Source organism: Siniperca chuatsi, linkage group LG4, assembly GCF_020085105.1.
Source record: "Siniperca chuatsi isolate FFG_IHB_CAS linkage group LG4, ASM2008510v1, whole genome shotgun sequence".
In the NCBI taxonomy this organism is placed as follows: Eukaryota; Metazoa; Chordata; class Actinopteri; order Centrarchiformes; family Sinipercidae; genus Siniperca; species Siniperca chuatsi.
Window position 1 is genome coordinate 28,251,204 of NC_058045.1, and position 16,467 is coordinate 28,267,670.

General features: G+C 40.2%; 1 protein-coding gene across 6 annotated transcripts in view; it reads right to left on the bottom strand.

The window, feature by feature from the left end:
* Window positions 1-2,365: 2,365 nt before the first annotated feature.
* Window positions 2,366-16,467, bottom strand: part of kitlga (kit ligand a) — a 29,279-nt gene continuing 15,177 nt past the window's right edge. For 4 of the 6 annotated variants that reach the window (XM_044193567.1, XM_044193570.1, XM_044193569.1 and 1 more), the window contains 9 exons: window positions 12,139-12,249; window positions 11,680-11,736; window positions 10,933-11,085; window positions 10,429-10,609; window positions 6,409-6,462; window positions 5,174-5,271; window positions 4,821-4,930; window positions 3,914-3,978; window positions 2,366-3,780 (listed from right to left, as the gene is read on the bottom strand). In XM_044193567.1, coding sequence (XP_044049502.1) covers window positions 3,948-3,978; window positions 4,821-4,930; window positions 5,174-5,271; window positions 6,409-6,462; window positions 10,429-10,609; window positions 10,933-11,085; window positions 11,680-11,736; window positions 12,139-12,249 — 795 coding nt within the window. In that variant the 3' untranslated portion in view covers window positions 2,366-3,780; window positions 3,914-3,947. Of the gene's footprint in view, window positions 3,781-3,913; window positions 3,979-4,048; window positions 4,077-4,820; window positions 4,931-5,173; window positions 5,272-6,408; window positions 6,463-10,428; window positions 10,610-10,932; window positions 11,086-11,679; window positions 11,737-12,138; window positions 12,250-16,467 lie in introns of those variants that run through there. The other 2 variants (XM_044193568.1, XM_044193566.1) reach the window with 2 other exon arrangements.

Below are 16,467 nucleotides of genomic sequence, written 5' to 3' on the forward strand. Positions count from 1 at the left end.
ATTTTTCTAAAATGCAAAACAGTGCTTTTCCTTTTAAAATCAGGCCGCCACTGGTTGAACTGGTTTTGCATTCAAATGGCTACAAACATGCAGTTTGAAACTTGTAGATTTCTTTCCCAGAGGCATGTGTGTAGTAACAGTCACCCTACATGTCTGCAGCTAAGCTATTTCGCAAATGTTTGCAAAGTGAGTGTGCCCCGAGTTTGATTCCCAGCTGATTTCCACTTTGAAAAGAGATGCACAGAAGCTTGATTAAAATTCCTGAACAACAACAAACAAACCACTTGGATACGTGTACTTTTTTCATATGTCATATATGTTTCTTTAAATACAAAAATACAGAATACAGTAGAGTTTTCACCCAGAATACCAACTGGGCAATAGTTACATTTGCTTTTTGGCACCCAGACTTATTTCCTGCCTAGAGCCATTTGATTCACTCACTGAAGTGGGATGGATTGGATCACTTGAGCCCAAAAGCACTGTTCAGGATGTGGCTCTGCTCACTCTCAGACCACACAACAACCCACATAGGAACAGTATTTAAGGGCAGTCATTCTCTCGATTAATGCATGAAATTGCTCAGTTTCTGGCTTCCATGCATCAGCCATACAGAATGTTTGAGGCTCTCGCAAAGACAGGAAAATGGGAGACCATGTTTTTTTGTTTTGTTCACAGCTTAGACCTGTTGCAGCTCAGAGTATGTATAAAAAGCAACTTTTGACATAGTATACCTTGTTTGTTGTCATTTTTGTGGTTAGACTAGCCCGTGGCTCTGTCAGAATACTGGGCACTGCACGTAATAGTCTTCATGTAGAGAAGCGAAACCTAAAGATGATTGAAGAGAAAGTCTCACGTCTGAACTGCCATAGATATAGATGCCAATATAGTTCCAATATTGTTCAAAAATTCATTTTCGAATAGAAGTTATAGGCTAAAAGCTTTAAAATAACAGTACTCTACCACACCAGTAATTTCAGATATTCCTGCTAAAAGTACTGTTGCTGTGGACTATATGAACACCAATGTGGTATACTTTCTTTAACACAGACTCAGCTCTAAACTGCCATAGAGAATATGGCACAGGTAATACGTCGCCATTAACAGTGATAATAATTAAGAGTACTCTTCAAAAGTGTATTTTTGAATGAATAAAATTATCTTGCAGTTCAACACAACAAACAATACTTTACCACACCAAAGAATTCCAGCTATTGATGCTGAAAGGTACTGTTGCTCTGAACTATATGAACACCAATGTGGTATACTTTTTTTTCAAACAAAGATTCAATTTTGCACAATATACTCTCATCTCCTATCAGAAAAATTCCCAACATATAGCCTCAAATACACATGAAACAAGCAGAGTTACCAGTTGAACTGTTTCCTAAAGGTTACAAAGACTAAAATGTAACGTGTGGACAGAAATGTCACAACCACTGCAGTTTATTCTGCAGAGTTTTCACAAACTGAAGCACTGCTTTTCCAGGAAACTACTCGAATCATAACTGGGCACAGGTCAAGTCACCTAAACTGTCATGGTTTTGACTTCAGTTAAGAAAAGAGACAGAGATTAGGGTACATATCTGATGGGTTATTGTGGTGAGACTAATCTAATCTGCCCTGTAATGATCTCTTTCACTTTCTGCTACCACACAGAAATATAGATAGGCTTTTCACATTTACACACTGAGTCAATCACACTAATAAAACAAGGCACAAAACCAAGAATGGACATAGTACAATGTAAGACCACAAACATGATACAAACACTCAAACTAGATACAGAAACAGATGTTTGTGTACTTTGTCATTGTCAACTATTCGTAGCAGGGCGTCCTGATGGGAAAGGTCACAGTGTGCCCTGTTCACACTCCTACCTCTTTACTGAATTTATCAGATTCAAGAGTGCATAAAAGAAAGGAGTCAGGGACGTGCGCATTGATTTAATATCGGAGTGATCCTGAGTGCTTCTGCAATTGGTATAGCTAGATACATGTGGATTGAACAACCTCACGTCAACTGTGTGGATTAGACTATCAGTAAATGATTTCCTGCCCTTCACATGGATCTTTGTATACCGGAGAGAAACAACTCTAAAACTCATCATGTGTCTTTTAAAAAAATTTTTTTTTTGAAAGTTACACCATTATGAAGGAGATGACAGTACACTTCCTTTGAGAGTGCATTATGGCGCAACTTTAAGGCAAAATTGATATTTAGGTGTGCATTGCATTCCCATGTGGTGAGCTTTGTGGATTGTGAAAATAACTAAGGTGCATGTCTGTAAATTTCATAAACAGTGGTATCATCCTTCAGCATTTCATTACAATTTGAATCTTGATAAATGCACTAACTAGCTTTGTCAGATTGTCTATAATGGGTTTTATTATGCAAGCACAACCCTCATACTGGACAAAGGCAAAGTCAGTAAAAACAGATGAAACCATGTGAGTGAACAGCGTAAGTTAATGGGTTTGATTCACGAGTATATTTGGTAGTTGAGTGAACAGTCAAGAATTGATAGCTTGATTTAAAATTTTACATCATAGCATTTGTGTATTACATATCATTTTCTTTTTACAAACTTTCTTTTTACAAAAGTTTCTTCCTTTTACAAGTTTTTGTGATTTCGTTTCTTTCATAGAGGAATGGCCGTCAAAAATCTCTCCTGTAACTGTTTTTGCCTTGCAAGCATAAAGGTGAGATAAGTAAAAAATAAAGGCATTGTTGAGCTAACATTTACTATGGGAGGCCCATCATTCTCTTACTATGTTCTGAATTCACCTTTTTTTTTTAAAAAATCCTGGATCCACAGAAGTCATCCCTGATACTTGTTAGCAGAAAGTCATTGCAGATTTCAATAGTCTAAACGTAAGTTAGTCAAAGCAGCATATTTTGTATATGTGTTTTTTTTCTCCATGTAATCCATTCACACAAACCTAAATCACCCACGTCATATATACCGACAACAACAACAAACAACAACAACAACAACAACATCATACAAGGAAATGTAACTTGTTCAGGAATGTGTTTTTTGGGTTTACGATATGTTAGTACACAGATTGTTCTTTATATGTGACCCATTAGTAGAGGTGCTCTTAAATGATCGCTTGAAACATTGCAGTTGTATCAACAGCAGCAGCTCAGTGCCGCCACCAATAAATAAATACATCATACACCCCCGTGGGTACATGCCTAAACCAGACAATGTGACTACACCTTGGAACTACAATGTTTAACATTATATTCTTTGGGAAACCCCAGACTAAGAGCAAACTGTAGAGCTGTTGAGGATGTGGTTAACGTGAGGGTCACCGGAGGTAGTAATTCATGCCTCAGTTCACACAAGAGATAACCAGTGTCAGTCACTCTCTGCTTTGCTGTTTGAAGATGAACTGGCGGGCCCCAAAACACACGCAGACTGTAGCAACGTGCTGAGGGGGAAGCAAAGTTTTCCCCAAAGAGTTCATGATGCAGCAGGTTCTGATGGATGATTCACAGGAGCCAGAGAATCCAGTGAGGGTGTGGTACGGGGGTTTCTCTCTGCTAAAATCTCAGTCTTTTTAAAAAGCATGGGGTTAATGCAGTCTTACAATAAAGGCAAGCTTATCCATATGGTAGCAGGAGGCGTGGTCAACCAGAAGAATCTTGGTCATTCACAATTGTGAATCTGCCATCATGAATCTGGAGAGCAGTCAAAACCTCACTATTGAATTCAGCTTCATGTTTGTTTTTCATCATCTTTGGACACCAACAGGAGAAAAGAGTAGAGCCCTGTGAGAGAAAAGTGTGGGGAGAGGTTTCAGAGCTCTGTGTCATGCAAGGATTCAAACATTTATTTTTAAAACTTTAAAAGTAGATTTTGTTTTTGTCACTCTAATTTACCGTGGCATAAAAAAAATCTCACCAATTACACTGAAGAACATCGAAGGGTCAAAGCATTACACTGTTTCAATGACGTTCAACTTGTTTCTGTAATTGGACAGAAAGAAAAATATTAGACACTAAACTTCACTTACTACACAGCTGAATGATCAGTGAAGACTGACTGGTGTGCCTACAGTCACAAGCTGTCAAGAGAAAATTGCATTTTTAGCCTTCATTGTTTTGCTTGTGAATTCATGTAATGTACAGAAACAGGCATATTATTATTATTTGAACAGCCAAAGCCAAAGTGAGGTAGAAAACTAGTATATATTCCTTATGTCCAGGGCCAGACTAACCTGCTGGGGCGCCCCTGGGGCTAACATTTTATGTGGGCCCCAATTAAGGGGTTACAACTGTGATTTAGTATTGTACATCCATAAAGTTGGGGGTCTCAGAAGAGACAGAAAAAAAGGATGGTCAAAATTGAAGCAGCACAGGCCAAAATATCCTGACTTTTGGTCCTTAGTAAATGGTAAATGGACTGTACTTGTAAGCCAGTATCATACCGTCGACCTTCCGATTAGTGGACGACCTGCCGGTCAAGCTCCAAATTATATTTTTTAAGTTGATTTTTATTTTTCTGCTCAGTTTTGATTAATGCTACCAACGTGCCTGCTTTTAACTTCTTCAAGTGAGGCTAACCCATCCATATCGCAAAACCACTGAGAGAAAATGCTCAAATATGTGAATTAATAATACTATTTTATTTTTTTCTTAATCTAGATTTTGTAGCTCTACATGAACACTGAATAAAATTAGAGCCTCTCCCACTGTCTGCTGCCATTTGGTGTGGAGCAACTAATCAATTTGCAATGTGAGCAGGCAGTGGGTTACATAAAGGGGAATAGTTACCAGTTGTAAATGCACATAAAAGAGAAAAGGCTCACTTTTCTGATATTTGAGCATCTAGTGGAGGTGCAGTCCCTTCTGTTCCTGTGAAGAGTCCACCTTCTCCAGGATTCTGTTGAAGATCCTCCTCGTTCCTCCGTGATCGGACCTGTTTCGGGGTAGGAAATCCTTTTTAATGCCAAAGTTCTCAGTTCCAGCTGAAATCACCACAACTCAAATCAACATAGTCTGCACAGCATCTGCAGAAAGTTGAAAGGCTGTCGGCAGTTGTAAAAAATTTCATTGAACAAAGCAGTTTCTCTGGACAATAAAACCGAACACTAAAAAATTGTATCTTTGGAGTGCCTCAGGAAGTTAAACAGGAAGTGTCAGGGGTCAAAAGTCAGCTCACCTTCCACACAAGCAGGAATACGAGGGCTAGGAGTGGAATGAACAGTAAGGAGAGAAGGCTTCGCTCCACCACCTCAGTCAGGGAGCTCGGTTCATGATCTGAGACAAAAAAGAAAAATAACATCACTTTCTCCCCTCCAACTCTTAACAGTTTTAGTAACAAATCATGATTCAAGAGACTTTTAAATATTTGTTTCCTCTGTTACTCCTGGACGATAATGGACATTAAAGATGTACCATCCTGCTTTTTATGACGCACAATCAACAGATGACTTTCAGAAGTGGCAAAGAAACAATAAAATGGTAAGCTTCAACTGTTGATTCTTAACATCAGAATAAACCACTGACTTTACAAGTCTTTTTGCACTTTAGATTAGCCTTAAAGAGCCCCTCCAGACATGGTTTAAGACATATAAAAATTATCTGTTTTAAATAATATTTTTGTCTTATGTTTTTTTTTTTGTTTTTTTACAAAAAAGTTAATTTACCCAGTTTTAAAAGCACATCTACTCCTCCTTCTCCCTCATTGAAAAATCTAAACTACTATTACTATTACTACTGTTGTAACCCACCCATGCTGACAAATACATGACACCAGACAGCCACAAAAAGATGAATGATAAAATATATTTTATCAGTTATTTTCCATTTTACTAGACAAAGTGCTCAACTAAGCCACTGTAAGAACCAATAGGAAACTCATTTCAACGTTACTGTTGTTGTATTACAACCAGTTTACTGTATGGTGGAAGTTTATTGCCCATTTCACTAAGCACTTACTTAGTATTATGTATTATTATTATTAAATGTGTACATTTCTATACAAATTGTTTTAAAAAATGACATTCTCTCTGTTAAACCCACATGACTGGGACATCCAATCACTGAAACAGAAACAGACTAACTTTTGAAAATGTAGCACTCTGCAAGGGTCTCAACAAGGTGGGTAGACAAAAGCCTTTGCCTGCAGCAGACAAGATGAGACATGGGACAGACACCGTGATGAGGAATTTGCCCCACAGTGGGACACAAGACGTGATGAGGAATTTGCCCCACAGAGCGTCATTAATCAAGTGACGGCAGCTCCGAGCAAATGGGCTGACTTGCTCTGGAATGTGGCAAAATGCTGTAGCCGGCAAAAGCTGCTGCTTTGACACACCAGCTGGGCTGGTTTTGCAACCTGATCACAGAACTGACACTGGTTTTCTCAGAAATGCTGCAAATATGCAAACTTACGTTGATTGCAGCCTGTTGCACACCCTGGGCCTTTACTGCTCGACTTGGGTGATTCTGAGGGAAAACAAAAAAAAGAAATGGCTTGGTGAGTTTGGGGTTACGAGGGGAGACAAGCATAAATTGGGAGGATGGATGAAAAAGGGGGAAAAGGGTGGGGTGTTAGTGCCATATGATGAAAACATTTCATTGTCCGGTGCTAAAAAGTCAACTCAACCCCTAACCCAACACACACACACACACACACACACACACACACACACACACACACACACACACACACACACACACACATAAAAAGATCTGATCCGACCACTCTGGCAAAGAAAAGCCAAGCGCTTGGGAAGATTGGAAGATTGCTCTGTAATCAACACGTATACAATCAGGTTTCGGCCCTTTTCTTCCTTTTCACATGCGCTACCTGGGGACATCTTCCCTCAGTCCTGTGACTCAGCCATGTCTCAATGGGCCGTCTCAGCACTGAGACCGTTTTGAGTTTTTATCTTGCAAAGTTCTTGTGAAGAAATAATGGTTCCTGGATTAAAAGCTTCTAGAAATGGCCACAAGAGATCTGTCCTAAATAGAGCCTGTTCACAATAGTCCAAAGAGAGTGGCGGGGGTTTTACAAGCTGAATTGAGCTTGTGACTGGAATGTTGCTGGTTTGAATCTGTAGAGCAGCTCAGGAAATGTGTGTTGGAAGCGTGACCTACAATAAAACACTTAAAGCTGACTCACAGACATTATCACCAATTATGAGTAATGTAAATAGGTTTCATGACCTCTGTATTTTAACCAGTAACAGTGAGGACATAGTCTTTGTGGATTGTTAATGTTCTGAGCAGTGAGATAATTATTCATATGAAAAAAATACAGCAGTTCTATCACAAAATGGGGCTCGATCCCACTTATCGCCACCCTGTAAATGCACTTTGTTTGCCAAATAAAATGATGGCGTTGAGCCTTCCAACGCCACATGAAGAAACAAACTCAGTGTTTGTTTGGAGTGTGAAATCCAAACAGACTTAAAAACATCACCTTCATCCAGAGAAAGCTGGACTGACTGTCAGATCTTTTCCAGTCTTCTCATTTTATTGTAGTATCCTTTGGCTTAAAGCATCACACACCAGATGGGATGTGAGTGCTCAGCGTACAGTTCATTGTGGGGATGTTACAATTTAACGATTTCAAATCACTGTACTGGGGTTAATGCCTGAGATATGTCAGTTCAAACAGTTTACATCAGAGCTTTTCTCAACAAGAGTGTGTCTCATTTTTGTTTTAACTAAACGTGTGGCTTTTGTCTTTTCTGAGTCCATAAGCTTGTCTCAGCCAACATTGTCACCCCAGGGAAGAGTCACATCACATATGTTCCTTTGCTCGAAGAAAACATACTTCTACCCAGTTTCCTGCTGATTTGGTGAGAACAAAACATCTATAAATCACATCTGGCAGATTTTATAGTAAAGTTGGAAAGCTTGATAAAAGTACAGCAATATGCGGAGTAAAGCCTGCCAAACATTAGTGAAATATTTAGGCAGCGGAAATAATCTGCAGCTGATTCTGAAAGAGGCCATGGACTCATTTCCCCTTTTTACCTGCAGTTAACAGTATCACCAGTAACAAACATGCTCTCCCAATAGGTCTGCACCAAAATCCATTAAAGAAGCCATAAACACAGCATCAAGGTGCTGTAGGGCTGCAACTAATGACTGTTTTCATTATCAGTTATTCTCAAATTTAAAAAAAGCATCGCAATTCCCAGAGCCCATGGTAAATTGCTTGTTTTGTCTAACCAACTGTTCAAAACATAGAGATACTCAGTTTACATTGCTTTACGAAAGAAAAAAGTAGCAAATTCTCACATTTGAGAGGCTGTGTCATGGATATGCCAGGCTCCATCAGTTTATCATACACACCTGCTCCCTATCATACTCCTGCTCCCCATCAGCACCTAATCACAGTCAGCATAAAAGCCCAGCACTCACCTCATCCAGTTGTCTGACCTTGGTTGTACTAAGGACTCCCCATAGGATTCTTCAGGATGCCTACAGTCCACTCCAGCGTGTCTTCACTACAGCGGGTTCCTACTCCTGCGTGTCCCCCACTCCTTCCTACTCCAGCGTGTTGCCCACTCCATCCGGCTCCTGCATGGTGTCCACTTCAGCAGGATTCCCTGTCTCCTTACCTGCACACCTGTTTGCTCTGGCTGTAACCTAATAAATACCCATCTGTCTCCATATCGGTGTCTCCTGCCTGTCTGTCCGTAACAGAAGGTCGGACCATTACCGAAGGATTATAGCCATCAATGACGTCACTTCCGCAGTTTGTATCCATTGGCGTTAGAGCCCTCAGTTCCAAATCTATACCTGGCTCGAGGTGGGTGCACGCAGTCACCAGATTGCACTCCAGTCTGCCAGTCATCAGCCGGCACCCCGGCCTGCCAGTCATCAGCCTACTAACCAGCGACTTGCCTGCACCACTGCCCAGCTGCACATCTGCTACGCCGCCCATCTGCTCGCCAGCTCCGTGGCGGCCTCCAGTTCCTGCGCTGCGGTGATCATCCACCCCTGCTGGTCCGCAGCAGCTCTCAGTTCCCGGACTCCCTGCTGGACCGCCCCAGCTCTCAGTTCCCGGACTGCCTGCTGGACCGCAGCAGCTCTCAGTTCCCGGACTCCCTGCTGGACCACAGCAGCTCCCTGTTCCCGGACTTCCTGCTAGATTGCAGACGCCTGCTGGACTCCCTGCTGGATTGCAGCAATACCAATCCCTCATTACCGCAGGAATGCAGCAGCAGCCAGCTCTAGTCACAATTGGATCACAGCCACCTCCTGACTCGGTGGGACCTCAGCACGCCGCTAAACCGTTGGCTGGTTCGCAACACGCCGACAAACCGTTGGCTGGGTTGCAACATGCTGCTGAACCGTCGGCTGGTTCACAGCAGCAGCAGCACCCTCCTTCTCTGCCGGAGTGGCAGGCTCTGGATTCCGGACATCCTTCGTCCTGCCAACTCATCAATCTTCCCGCCACTGGCTCGCTGTCCAGCTGTCCGGCCTCCAGAGGGGTTCTGCCTTCGCCACAGATCTTCAGGGACCCTCAGCCTTTGCCGCCGGCATTCCGCCGGGCCTCTAGAGAGTTTTGATCTTTGTCACGGACCTCATGCGGTGTGGTCTGCACTTGTCCAGTTCCTCAGATCCACCCAGGTCAAGCACCCGGGTCGTCCGCCCGAGGATCACAGCTCCGCATCAGGAGCTGGCCATTGGGGGGGGGGGGAGTAAATGTCTCCACCATCAGTTTATCATACACTCCTGCTCCCCATCAGCACCTAATCACAGCCAGCATAAAAGTCCAGTACTCACCTCAGCCAGTTGTCCGACCTCGTTTGTCCTAAGGACTCTCACATTATACATTCCACTCCAGTGAGATTTCCACTCCAGCATATTTCCACTCCAGCGTGTCCCTACTCCTGCATGTCCCCCAATCCATCCTACTCCAGCGTGTTTCCCACTCCAGCGGGATTCCCTGTCTCCTTACCTGCACACCTGTTTGCTCTGGCTGTAAGTTAATTAATACCCATCTATCTCTTGTTTTAGGAGATTATTTGAGTTGAGTGATTTTAATTTTTTACCATCAACAATGAAGATTCCCAAAAGAATAAAAACTGACAGTCATTTAATGTTTACCTTTCTCTCTTACAAGTAACTTTATTGATTTATACCAAATTTTGTTTTTCTCGCATCCAGGTGCCAAATGGTAGAAAGAGCTGATAGTGGTATTTCTTGAAAATTGTACAATGAAAACGATAATTAATAATCACTGATTTTCTACCCAGATACATAACAAGAGATAAAGAAAACTACTGGTTCATTGATGTCACTTCACACCTCAAATTGTTCAAATTGTAGGCATTTATGTCATGTATTGCCAATGAAGTGCCACCGACATGCTAAGTTGCCAAATACTAACCCTGTTAACAAGCACAACAAGCAGGCCACATATAAATACAACATATAATAAATATTCACCTTCTAAATATTCTTCTGTTGTTACTGTGTATGGTGTGGTGGGACAAGGAGGAGGATCACAGTCATCTGAATCTTCCCTATTCTGTGCAGCTATAAGGAAGTCTTTGACAAAGTCAAAGTATTGCGTTGTCTGCCACCTCTCTTCCCTGTAGTGGCACTCAAAATCATACATGATCGGCTCCTGCAAAGACAAAAACACAGTTCAAAGAAATTCATGTTTGCCTTTAATGGCAAATCAGTAATGTGAGTACCTGAATTAGCCAAGTACAACTCTGGATATTCTGCCCTTTTTTAAAATTTATGGATTTCAGCTTTAAATTTATAAATCAAGGCTACAAAACTGTCACTTCAAACATATACTCGCCACAACAATGGACATGTTCATTATGGTTCATTAAAGACACAGATCACACATTTGTTTTTGTCCCTAACAGTGATGACTGTTTTCCATCTGTTATTGGACACATTCAGTAGGTTTATGGTACAACCACAATATGAACTTACCACAGACACCATGTTGAGCCGCAGTTCTTGGAGCATTTGGATGAATATGCTAATATCTTTTCTGTTGGATGAAATGTTTCCAAACTTATGTGCTAAATCTTGTAAACTCTCCTCCAAGTAGAAGACATTTAATTTTACCCAACACATCCCCCCCTAGAAGAAAAAGAGCAGAGATATGGCATAAAATGAACAATAGCAAGTACTGTATAATAACTAAATACATGGTGCGCTAATCAGATTTACCAAAATGTCAACAACAAAGCTCTCAATCATATATCGAGATCAAGCATATCCACCAGAGTCTAATAATCCTCCCAGTCAGATGTTACTTTCACAGTTAAGACTGAACTTAGCAGATGAAACAATATTAACACATATGTAAATATGTAAATACATATACAGTAGTTGTAAGGTCAGCCAAAGTTTGGCATGAAGGTGTAGCTGAGGAAAAGGTAACCAAAGTCAATAGGTTTCTTCCTCTTGGGAGCATGAATGTGTACACATGTAAAGTTTGTGTCAGTATGAGTAATGGTAAAGAGTGCTACAAAGCTTTCTAGTGAAAATGAAAAAGTTGGAAATGTGATCATGCTAAACCCAACCCCAAACTAACCCAAAACTGGTCATTATATTTTGAGAAATGCTGGTCACAAGCCAACAAACGGAAGGACAAAAAGCTGGTCATTATCATCAATTTACCAATGTATTATTCCCCATGATTTACTGTGGGCGGATAGCACAATATCTTACCTCTTCTTTTGGAACGTAATGTACAGGAATTTTGTAATCTTTAGGAATATTTTGTCTCTGTAAAAAGAAAAAAAGTACCAAAACATTAATCAAATTGCATTAAAATCCTAGAAGGTAGAAATTACACGACATAAACTTTGGAATGACAAAACTGCAAACACACAATGACCTAATCCAAAGTCAAATGCATGGCAAGTTTGCTTTCCATTCTTTTTCAGTATCTGTTTACATGTTTTTTTGGTCCTATCATTATTTTGATTTTCTCTCTTTGCTGACAAGATGTTTTTTGAGCTCCCTCACTTTTTTACTTTTGTACATATTTACTTTGCTAATAAAGCAGGTGGCACCAAGCTACTGAAAAGAATAGTAAAGTCATAGTCCAGCATGAATACGATGACCATAACTAGGCTGGAGCTTTAGCTTAAAATCTTTTAAGTTAAATTACAGTATTGTCCTTACCAAAATAGAGAGTCTTGAGATGTCATCTGTCACTGGGTTGACGTCAAATTTACTTGAATGTACCCCAAGCGTGATGAACAGCAGTAAATGGACACAGATGCCTATCCAAATCTGCAGGTAAAATGAGACAAACACAAGACATTTTGTCAGATAGTCCCATCTTCTACATATAATACTGTTTTTATTTTTATTCAGCCTTTATTTAACCAGGTTTGTCCCACTGAGATCAAAGATCTCTTTTACAAGGCCAAGAATAGCAGCAACACAGAAAGTAAACAAAAGTAAACTAACAGGAAAACACATAGATTTGAGTAACATTAAAATACTCAGATAAAAACATTTGTGCACAGACAACTTGGACTCAATAAATTTAACCATTGCTTTAAAATCATTCAGGGTTACTATGTTTTGAAGTTTAAGATCAGTCTGTAGATTGTTCCATGCAGTAGGTGCAGAAAACCTAAAAGCTTTATTTCCCGGTTCAGTTCGGACTTTGGGAACAACAAATCACAAAATGTCCAGAGAACGAGGATTGTAATTTCCATATTTCAAGTTTAAAAGAGAAGATAAGTAAGTAGGAATTTTGCCGAGAATGGCTTTGTAAATATAAACATACCAATAACTGAGGCGGCATGCACATAAAGCAGACCAGTTCACTTTTGAATATAGTACACAATGGTGAGTAAGAGAAGTATGTAACTGAAGAGTGCACTCAGTAGATTGCAGATCTCCACCAGGTGTGTCTGGGAGCATGTGGGTGGGGAACAGGGGGTGCAGGGCAGGCTGTGTGTCCAGTGTGCATGCATGAGAGTAGTGGATTGTATAGTATAGTGTAAGTTTTCTTATAGAGACGTGTGCAGCATTTTTAATACAGTGTTTTTGTATGTATAGTCTCAGTTTTCTTTAAGATGCATAGAATAGTGTAATGGTGTTGTAACCGAGCGTCCTGGGTTCGCCTAACTGTATAAAATTAATAAGGAAACAATAAATGGGACAATAAGTCCAAACTTCTGAGTTTAAACATTGTTATTTATTTAGAACAGTTGTAACACACCACACAAAATATAACCCTTTCCTACCTCCCTCTCCCCTCCCAAACAAAGAAGAGTTGACTCTCACTCAATTGTCCCTCCCGGCTCCCTTACAGTCAAGAAGGTAGTGAAGAGAACAAAATGATTTATTCATCTTGTATCGTGCCTAACTTTAGTGGATCATAATATATCGGGTATGGAATTAATCTGCAGATGCTCTGGTTCTCCGGTACTGGATATGCGGCCGTAAATAATACATACATATGAAATAGAAGTATTTTTCAGTCTATAGATAATAATAGACTCATTGTAACCAGCATGTCAATAGTGGACACTGAATTAGAATTTCTCTGCTCACAGTAAATTACAGAAACAACAGGAAACAGCAGATTTTTCAGGTCACACTGCAACAGGTTAGTAAAACCAGCTATTAGCCTCCCCAAACCATTACATTTACATTATATGCACAAAGCAGCCTTTTCTGTTATGCAAGTCAGCAATAAGCAATGGGACACTGTGATTTACAGTGATTTTACAGCAACTTAGAGGTGTAGCTGGCAATAAAAAAAATGTTGAGTAGATTACTATGTTCACTGGCTCATTGTTTCTACACCAGTATTGCAAAGAGTAGGCGAGTGAATTATCAGTATGGTCTTGGTTTTGGACAGACCCTCAGATCCAGGTCATGTCCGTCCTAAATTACTATATAAAGTCTTAAGTCTGTGTAAGTCTGATTGGACCCAATGGAACCAATCAGAGCACACGAGAAAGAGTCTGATAGCATGAGCAACATATGCAGAATCGTTAGTCACTCAAACAAAATGCAAAGAATTGGCACCCATGCTGGCCACTGAACTTTTTCTGGGCTAAAGGCACTTGAATATGTGGGTTTTTAAATACATGTTTCTGTTCTCTTTAAGTGCAATGATGACACAGGAAAAGAAATGCCACTGTTCTGAGATAGAAACATTAAGCTCAGTTCAGACGAAAGATTTGCGACGAGACAAGTTGCAGCTACTTGCAATGTGCAACGTTCTGCCAGTGAGACTAGACGAGACAGTGTATCGTCTCCATAGCAATAACTCTGTACTTCTGTTCTAACTGTATTTTCAGGCTTTTTTCATGGCTGGATATATTTGTAGTGTCTTAAAATATGAATGAGGATAGTGATAGTGAGTTACTTGCTACAGTTGCATTTCTAGTATTGATGAAATGGCGAAAGCAAAAAAACAAGACGGTCATACATTGCTGTTGTGCATTGTGAGAAAGGGCAGTTTGTATGTTGATCTTATTTGAGTAAATTTTAAGGCTTGGGTCATACAGACACAGCTGTTCCTCAAACAAATCAATGAGGCGATCCTCTCTTTCCTCTGTCCGTAACTCAGCCATTTCAACCAGATGACTTATTCCTGCACGTTCTAGAACGGTTTCATCTTGTCTTGAGGCCTTTTTCACAGCAGACATTTTGACTTGTCATAGCAGAAGCAAAGTGTTACTAATAACATTAACAATGGCTTCATTCCATTCAAGTGTCCCAGTAAGCCATGCCAGTGTGACAATGAGACAGCATGCACAATACCAGGACCCTAAAACTGCATCATCTAAATGGTATTCAGCCATCATTCATTGTATTTATTTACACCTTTTATTCCCGTACTGTGACCTTTCACAATGTCTTCTGTGTAAAGGGCCTATTAGATTTTAATCAGAAATTTGGAGCTGTGTAACAAAGAGTGCTAACTGCTTTTCTGGACTCAGGTCTGTTAAGGCTTGATTATAATTTTTGTTGGATCCTTTGGGGGTTGGTAGTCTCTTTAAAATTAACAGATTTTTTTGCGGGGTATGTTGGTTTTGGTACAGTAGTCCTAGCTCCTTTTTTGGTTGGGTGTAATCACATTGCTACGCATCTAAGGGCCACTAGAGATAGATAGTAAATGAGCAAGTGAATGAATGAAAATGCAAATCAAATACTTTTGTCATTAAAATTGTAATACAACAAAAGAGTGACAGAAAGAAAAAATGAATGAATAGACTATGTGAAATAGTTCCCTTTTCCATACCAATGTGATAATTTCCTTGCAACTACTGTTAATAAAGATAGTTAGTCTTCCACCAGGCAACATTACTCTTGAAGTAATGAAAGAGTAATATGAGAAAGGCTCCTTTCATACAGATAACATATTCTGCTTTGAACTAGCAGCTTTCATCCTGTTTTAATTGGGCAGACCGACAGTTTTCAGACCACTGACCATTTTTCAGCTGTCTTCAGTTGCTGTCATGCAGCTGGCTGTCAGCCACCATTGAGTGCTGTGAGATAGGTATAGACTTCTAATAGTTGACTGTCATGTTGGAACAGTTGATGTTGTGAGTTGCAGGTAAGTGATCCAAAACTATCAAATATCATCACATATGTTTACACTCGAAGAAGCTGAGGTGCAAATATTTCTCACAGTCAGATTTAATTAAAACAGAAGATATTATCATGATCTGAATGTCAGGATCTGCATGTGCAGTGTCTAGTAATCCGATACATTTTGTTCCATCACCGTCTCTTAAAAGAAACCCTGAGCCTGTCAACAGCATTACTCAGCGACAGAAGATGTAGTAATTTGTCTACAACTCATCAAATTGACATCTTAGTAAGGGTGGAATCAGTTTGAAAATAGCAAGCTAGTTGTCAGGTCTTAAAGTGGTCAATATGCAAATTAGCATTGAAGGGAACAGTGAATTTCAGTTGGCACTCAACATGTTTGTTAGACTTAACGGGTACACAGTGCCTTTAGTAAGGAAAACTGAATGTAAACATAACTTTAGTTCAGTATTTTACTGCGTAATGGAGCTGCACTGGCTTACCATACATTAACAGTTTCCATTCATTTGGCTGACCTCCTACCTCTTCTCTATGCCAGTCTGGTCATATTATGCAATGGACCCACAATTCCACTCTTAACAGAGATTAGGGCCAGCCGGAGCCCAACCCAAAACACTTCAGCAACCTTGAAAGTGAACCTCGTCTTAAAATAAATAAAGCTTTAGAGTGTTTCACAAATGGGACTCAGTGAGAGGGATGAAAAGATCATAGTGAACTGAGCCATGTCTAATCTTCAACTGTTGCACTTCAACCAGTACAACAGGATTTTGTTCTATAGTTTATTTAATCAAGGGTTTGATGACCATGCTTGCTCTTTGGCAGCAGCTTGTGGCTTCTCATTCACAGTTACATGCATTTGCCGTCTACATTTCCCTGCCAGTTTGGCAGTTTAGATCAGTCATTTCAAAATCTTCAAGGCAGAGTCCG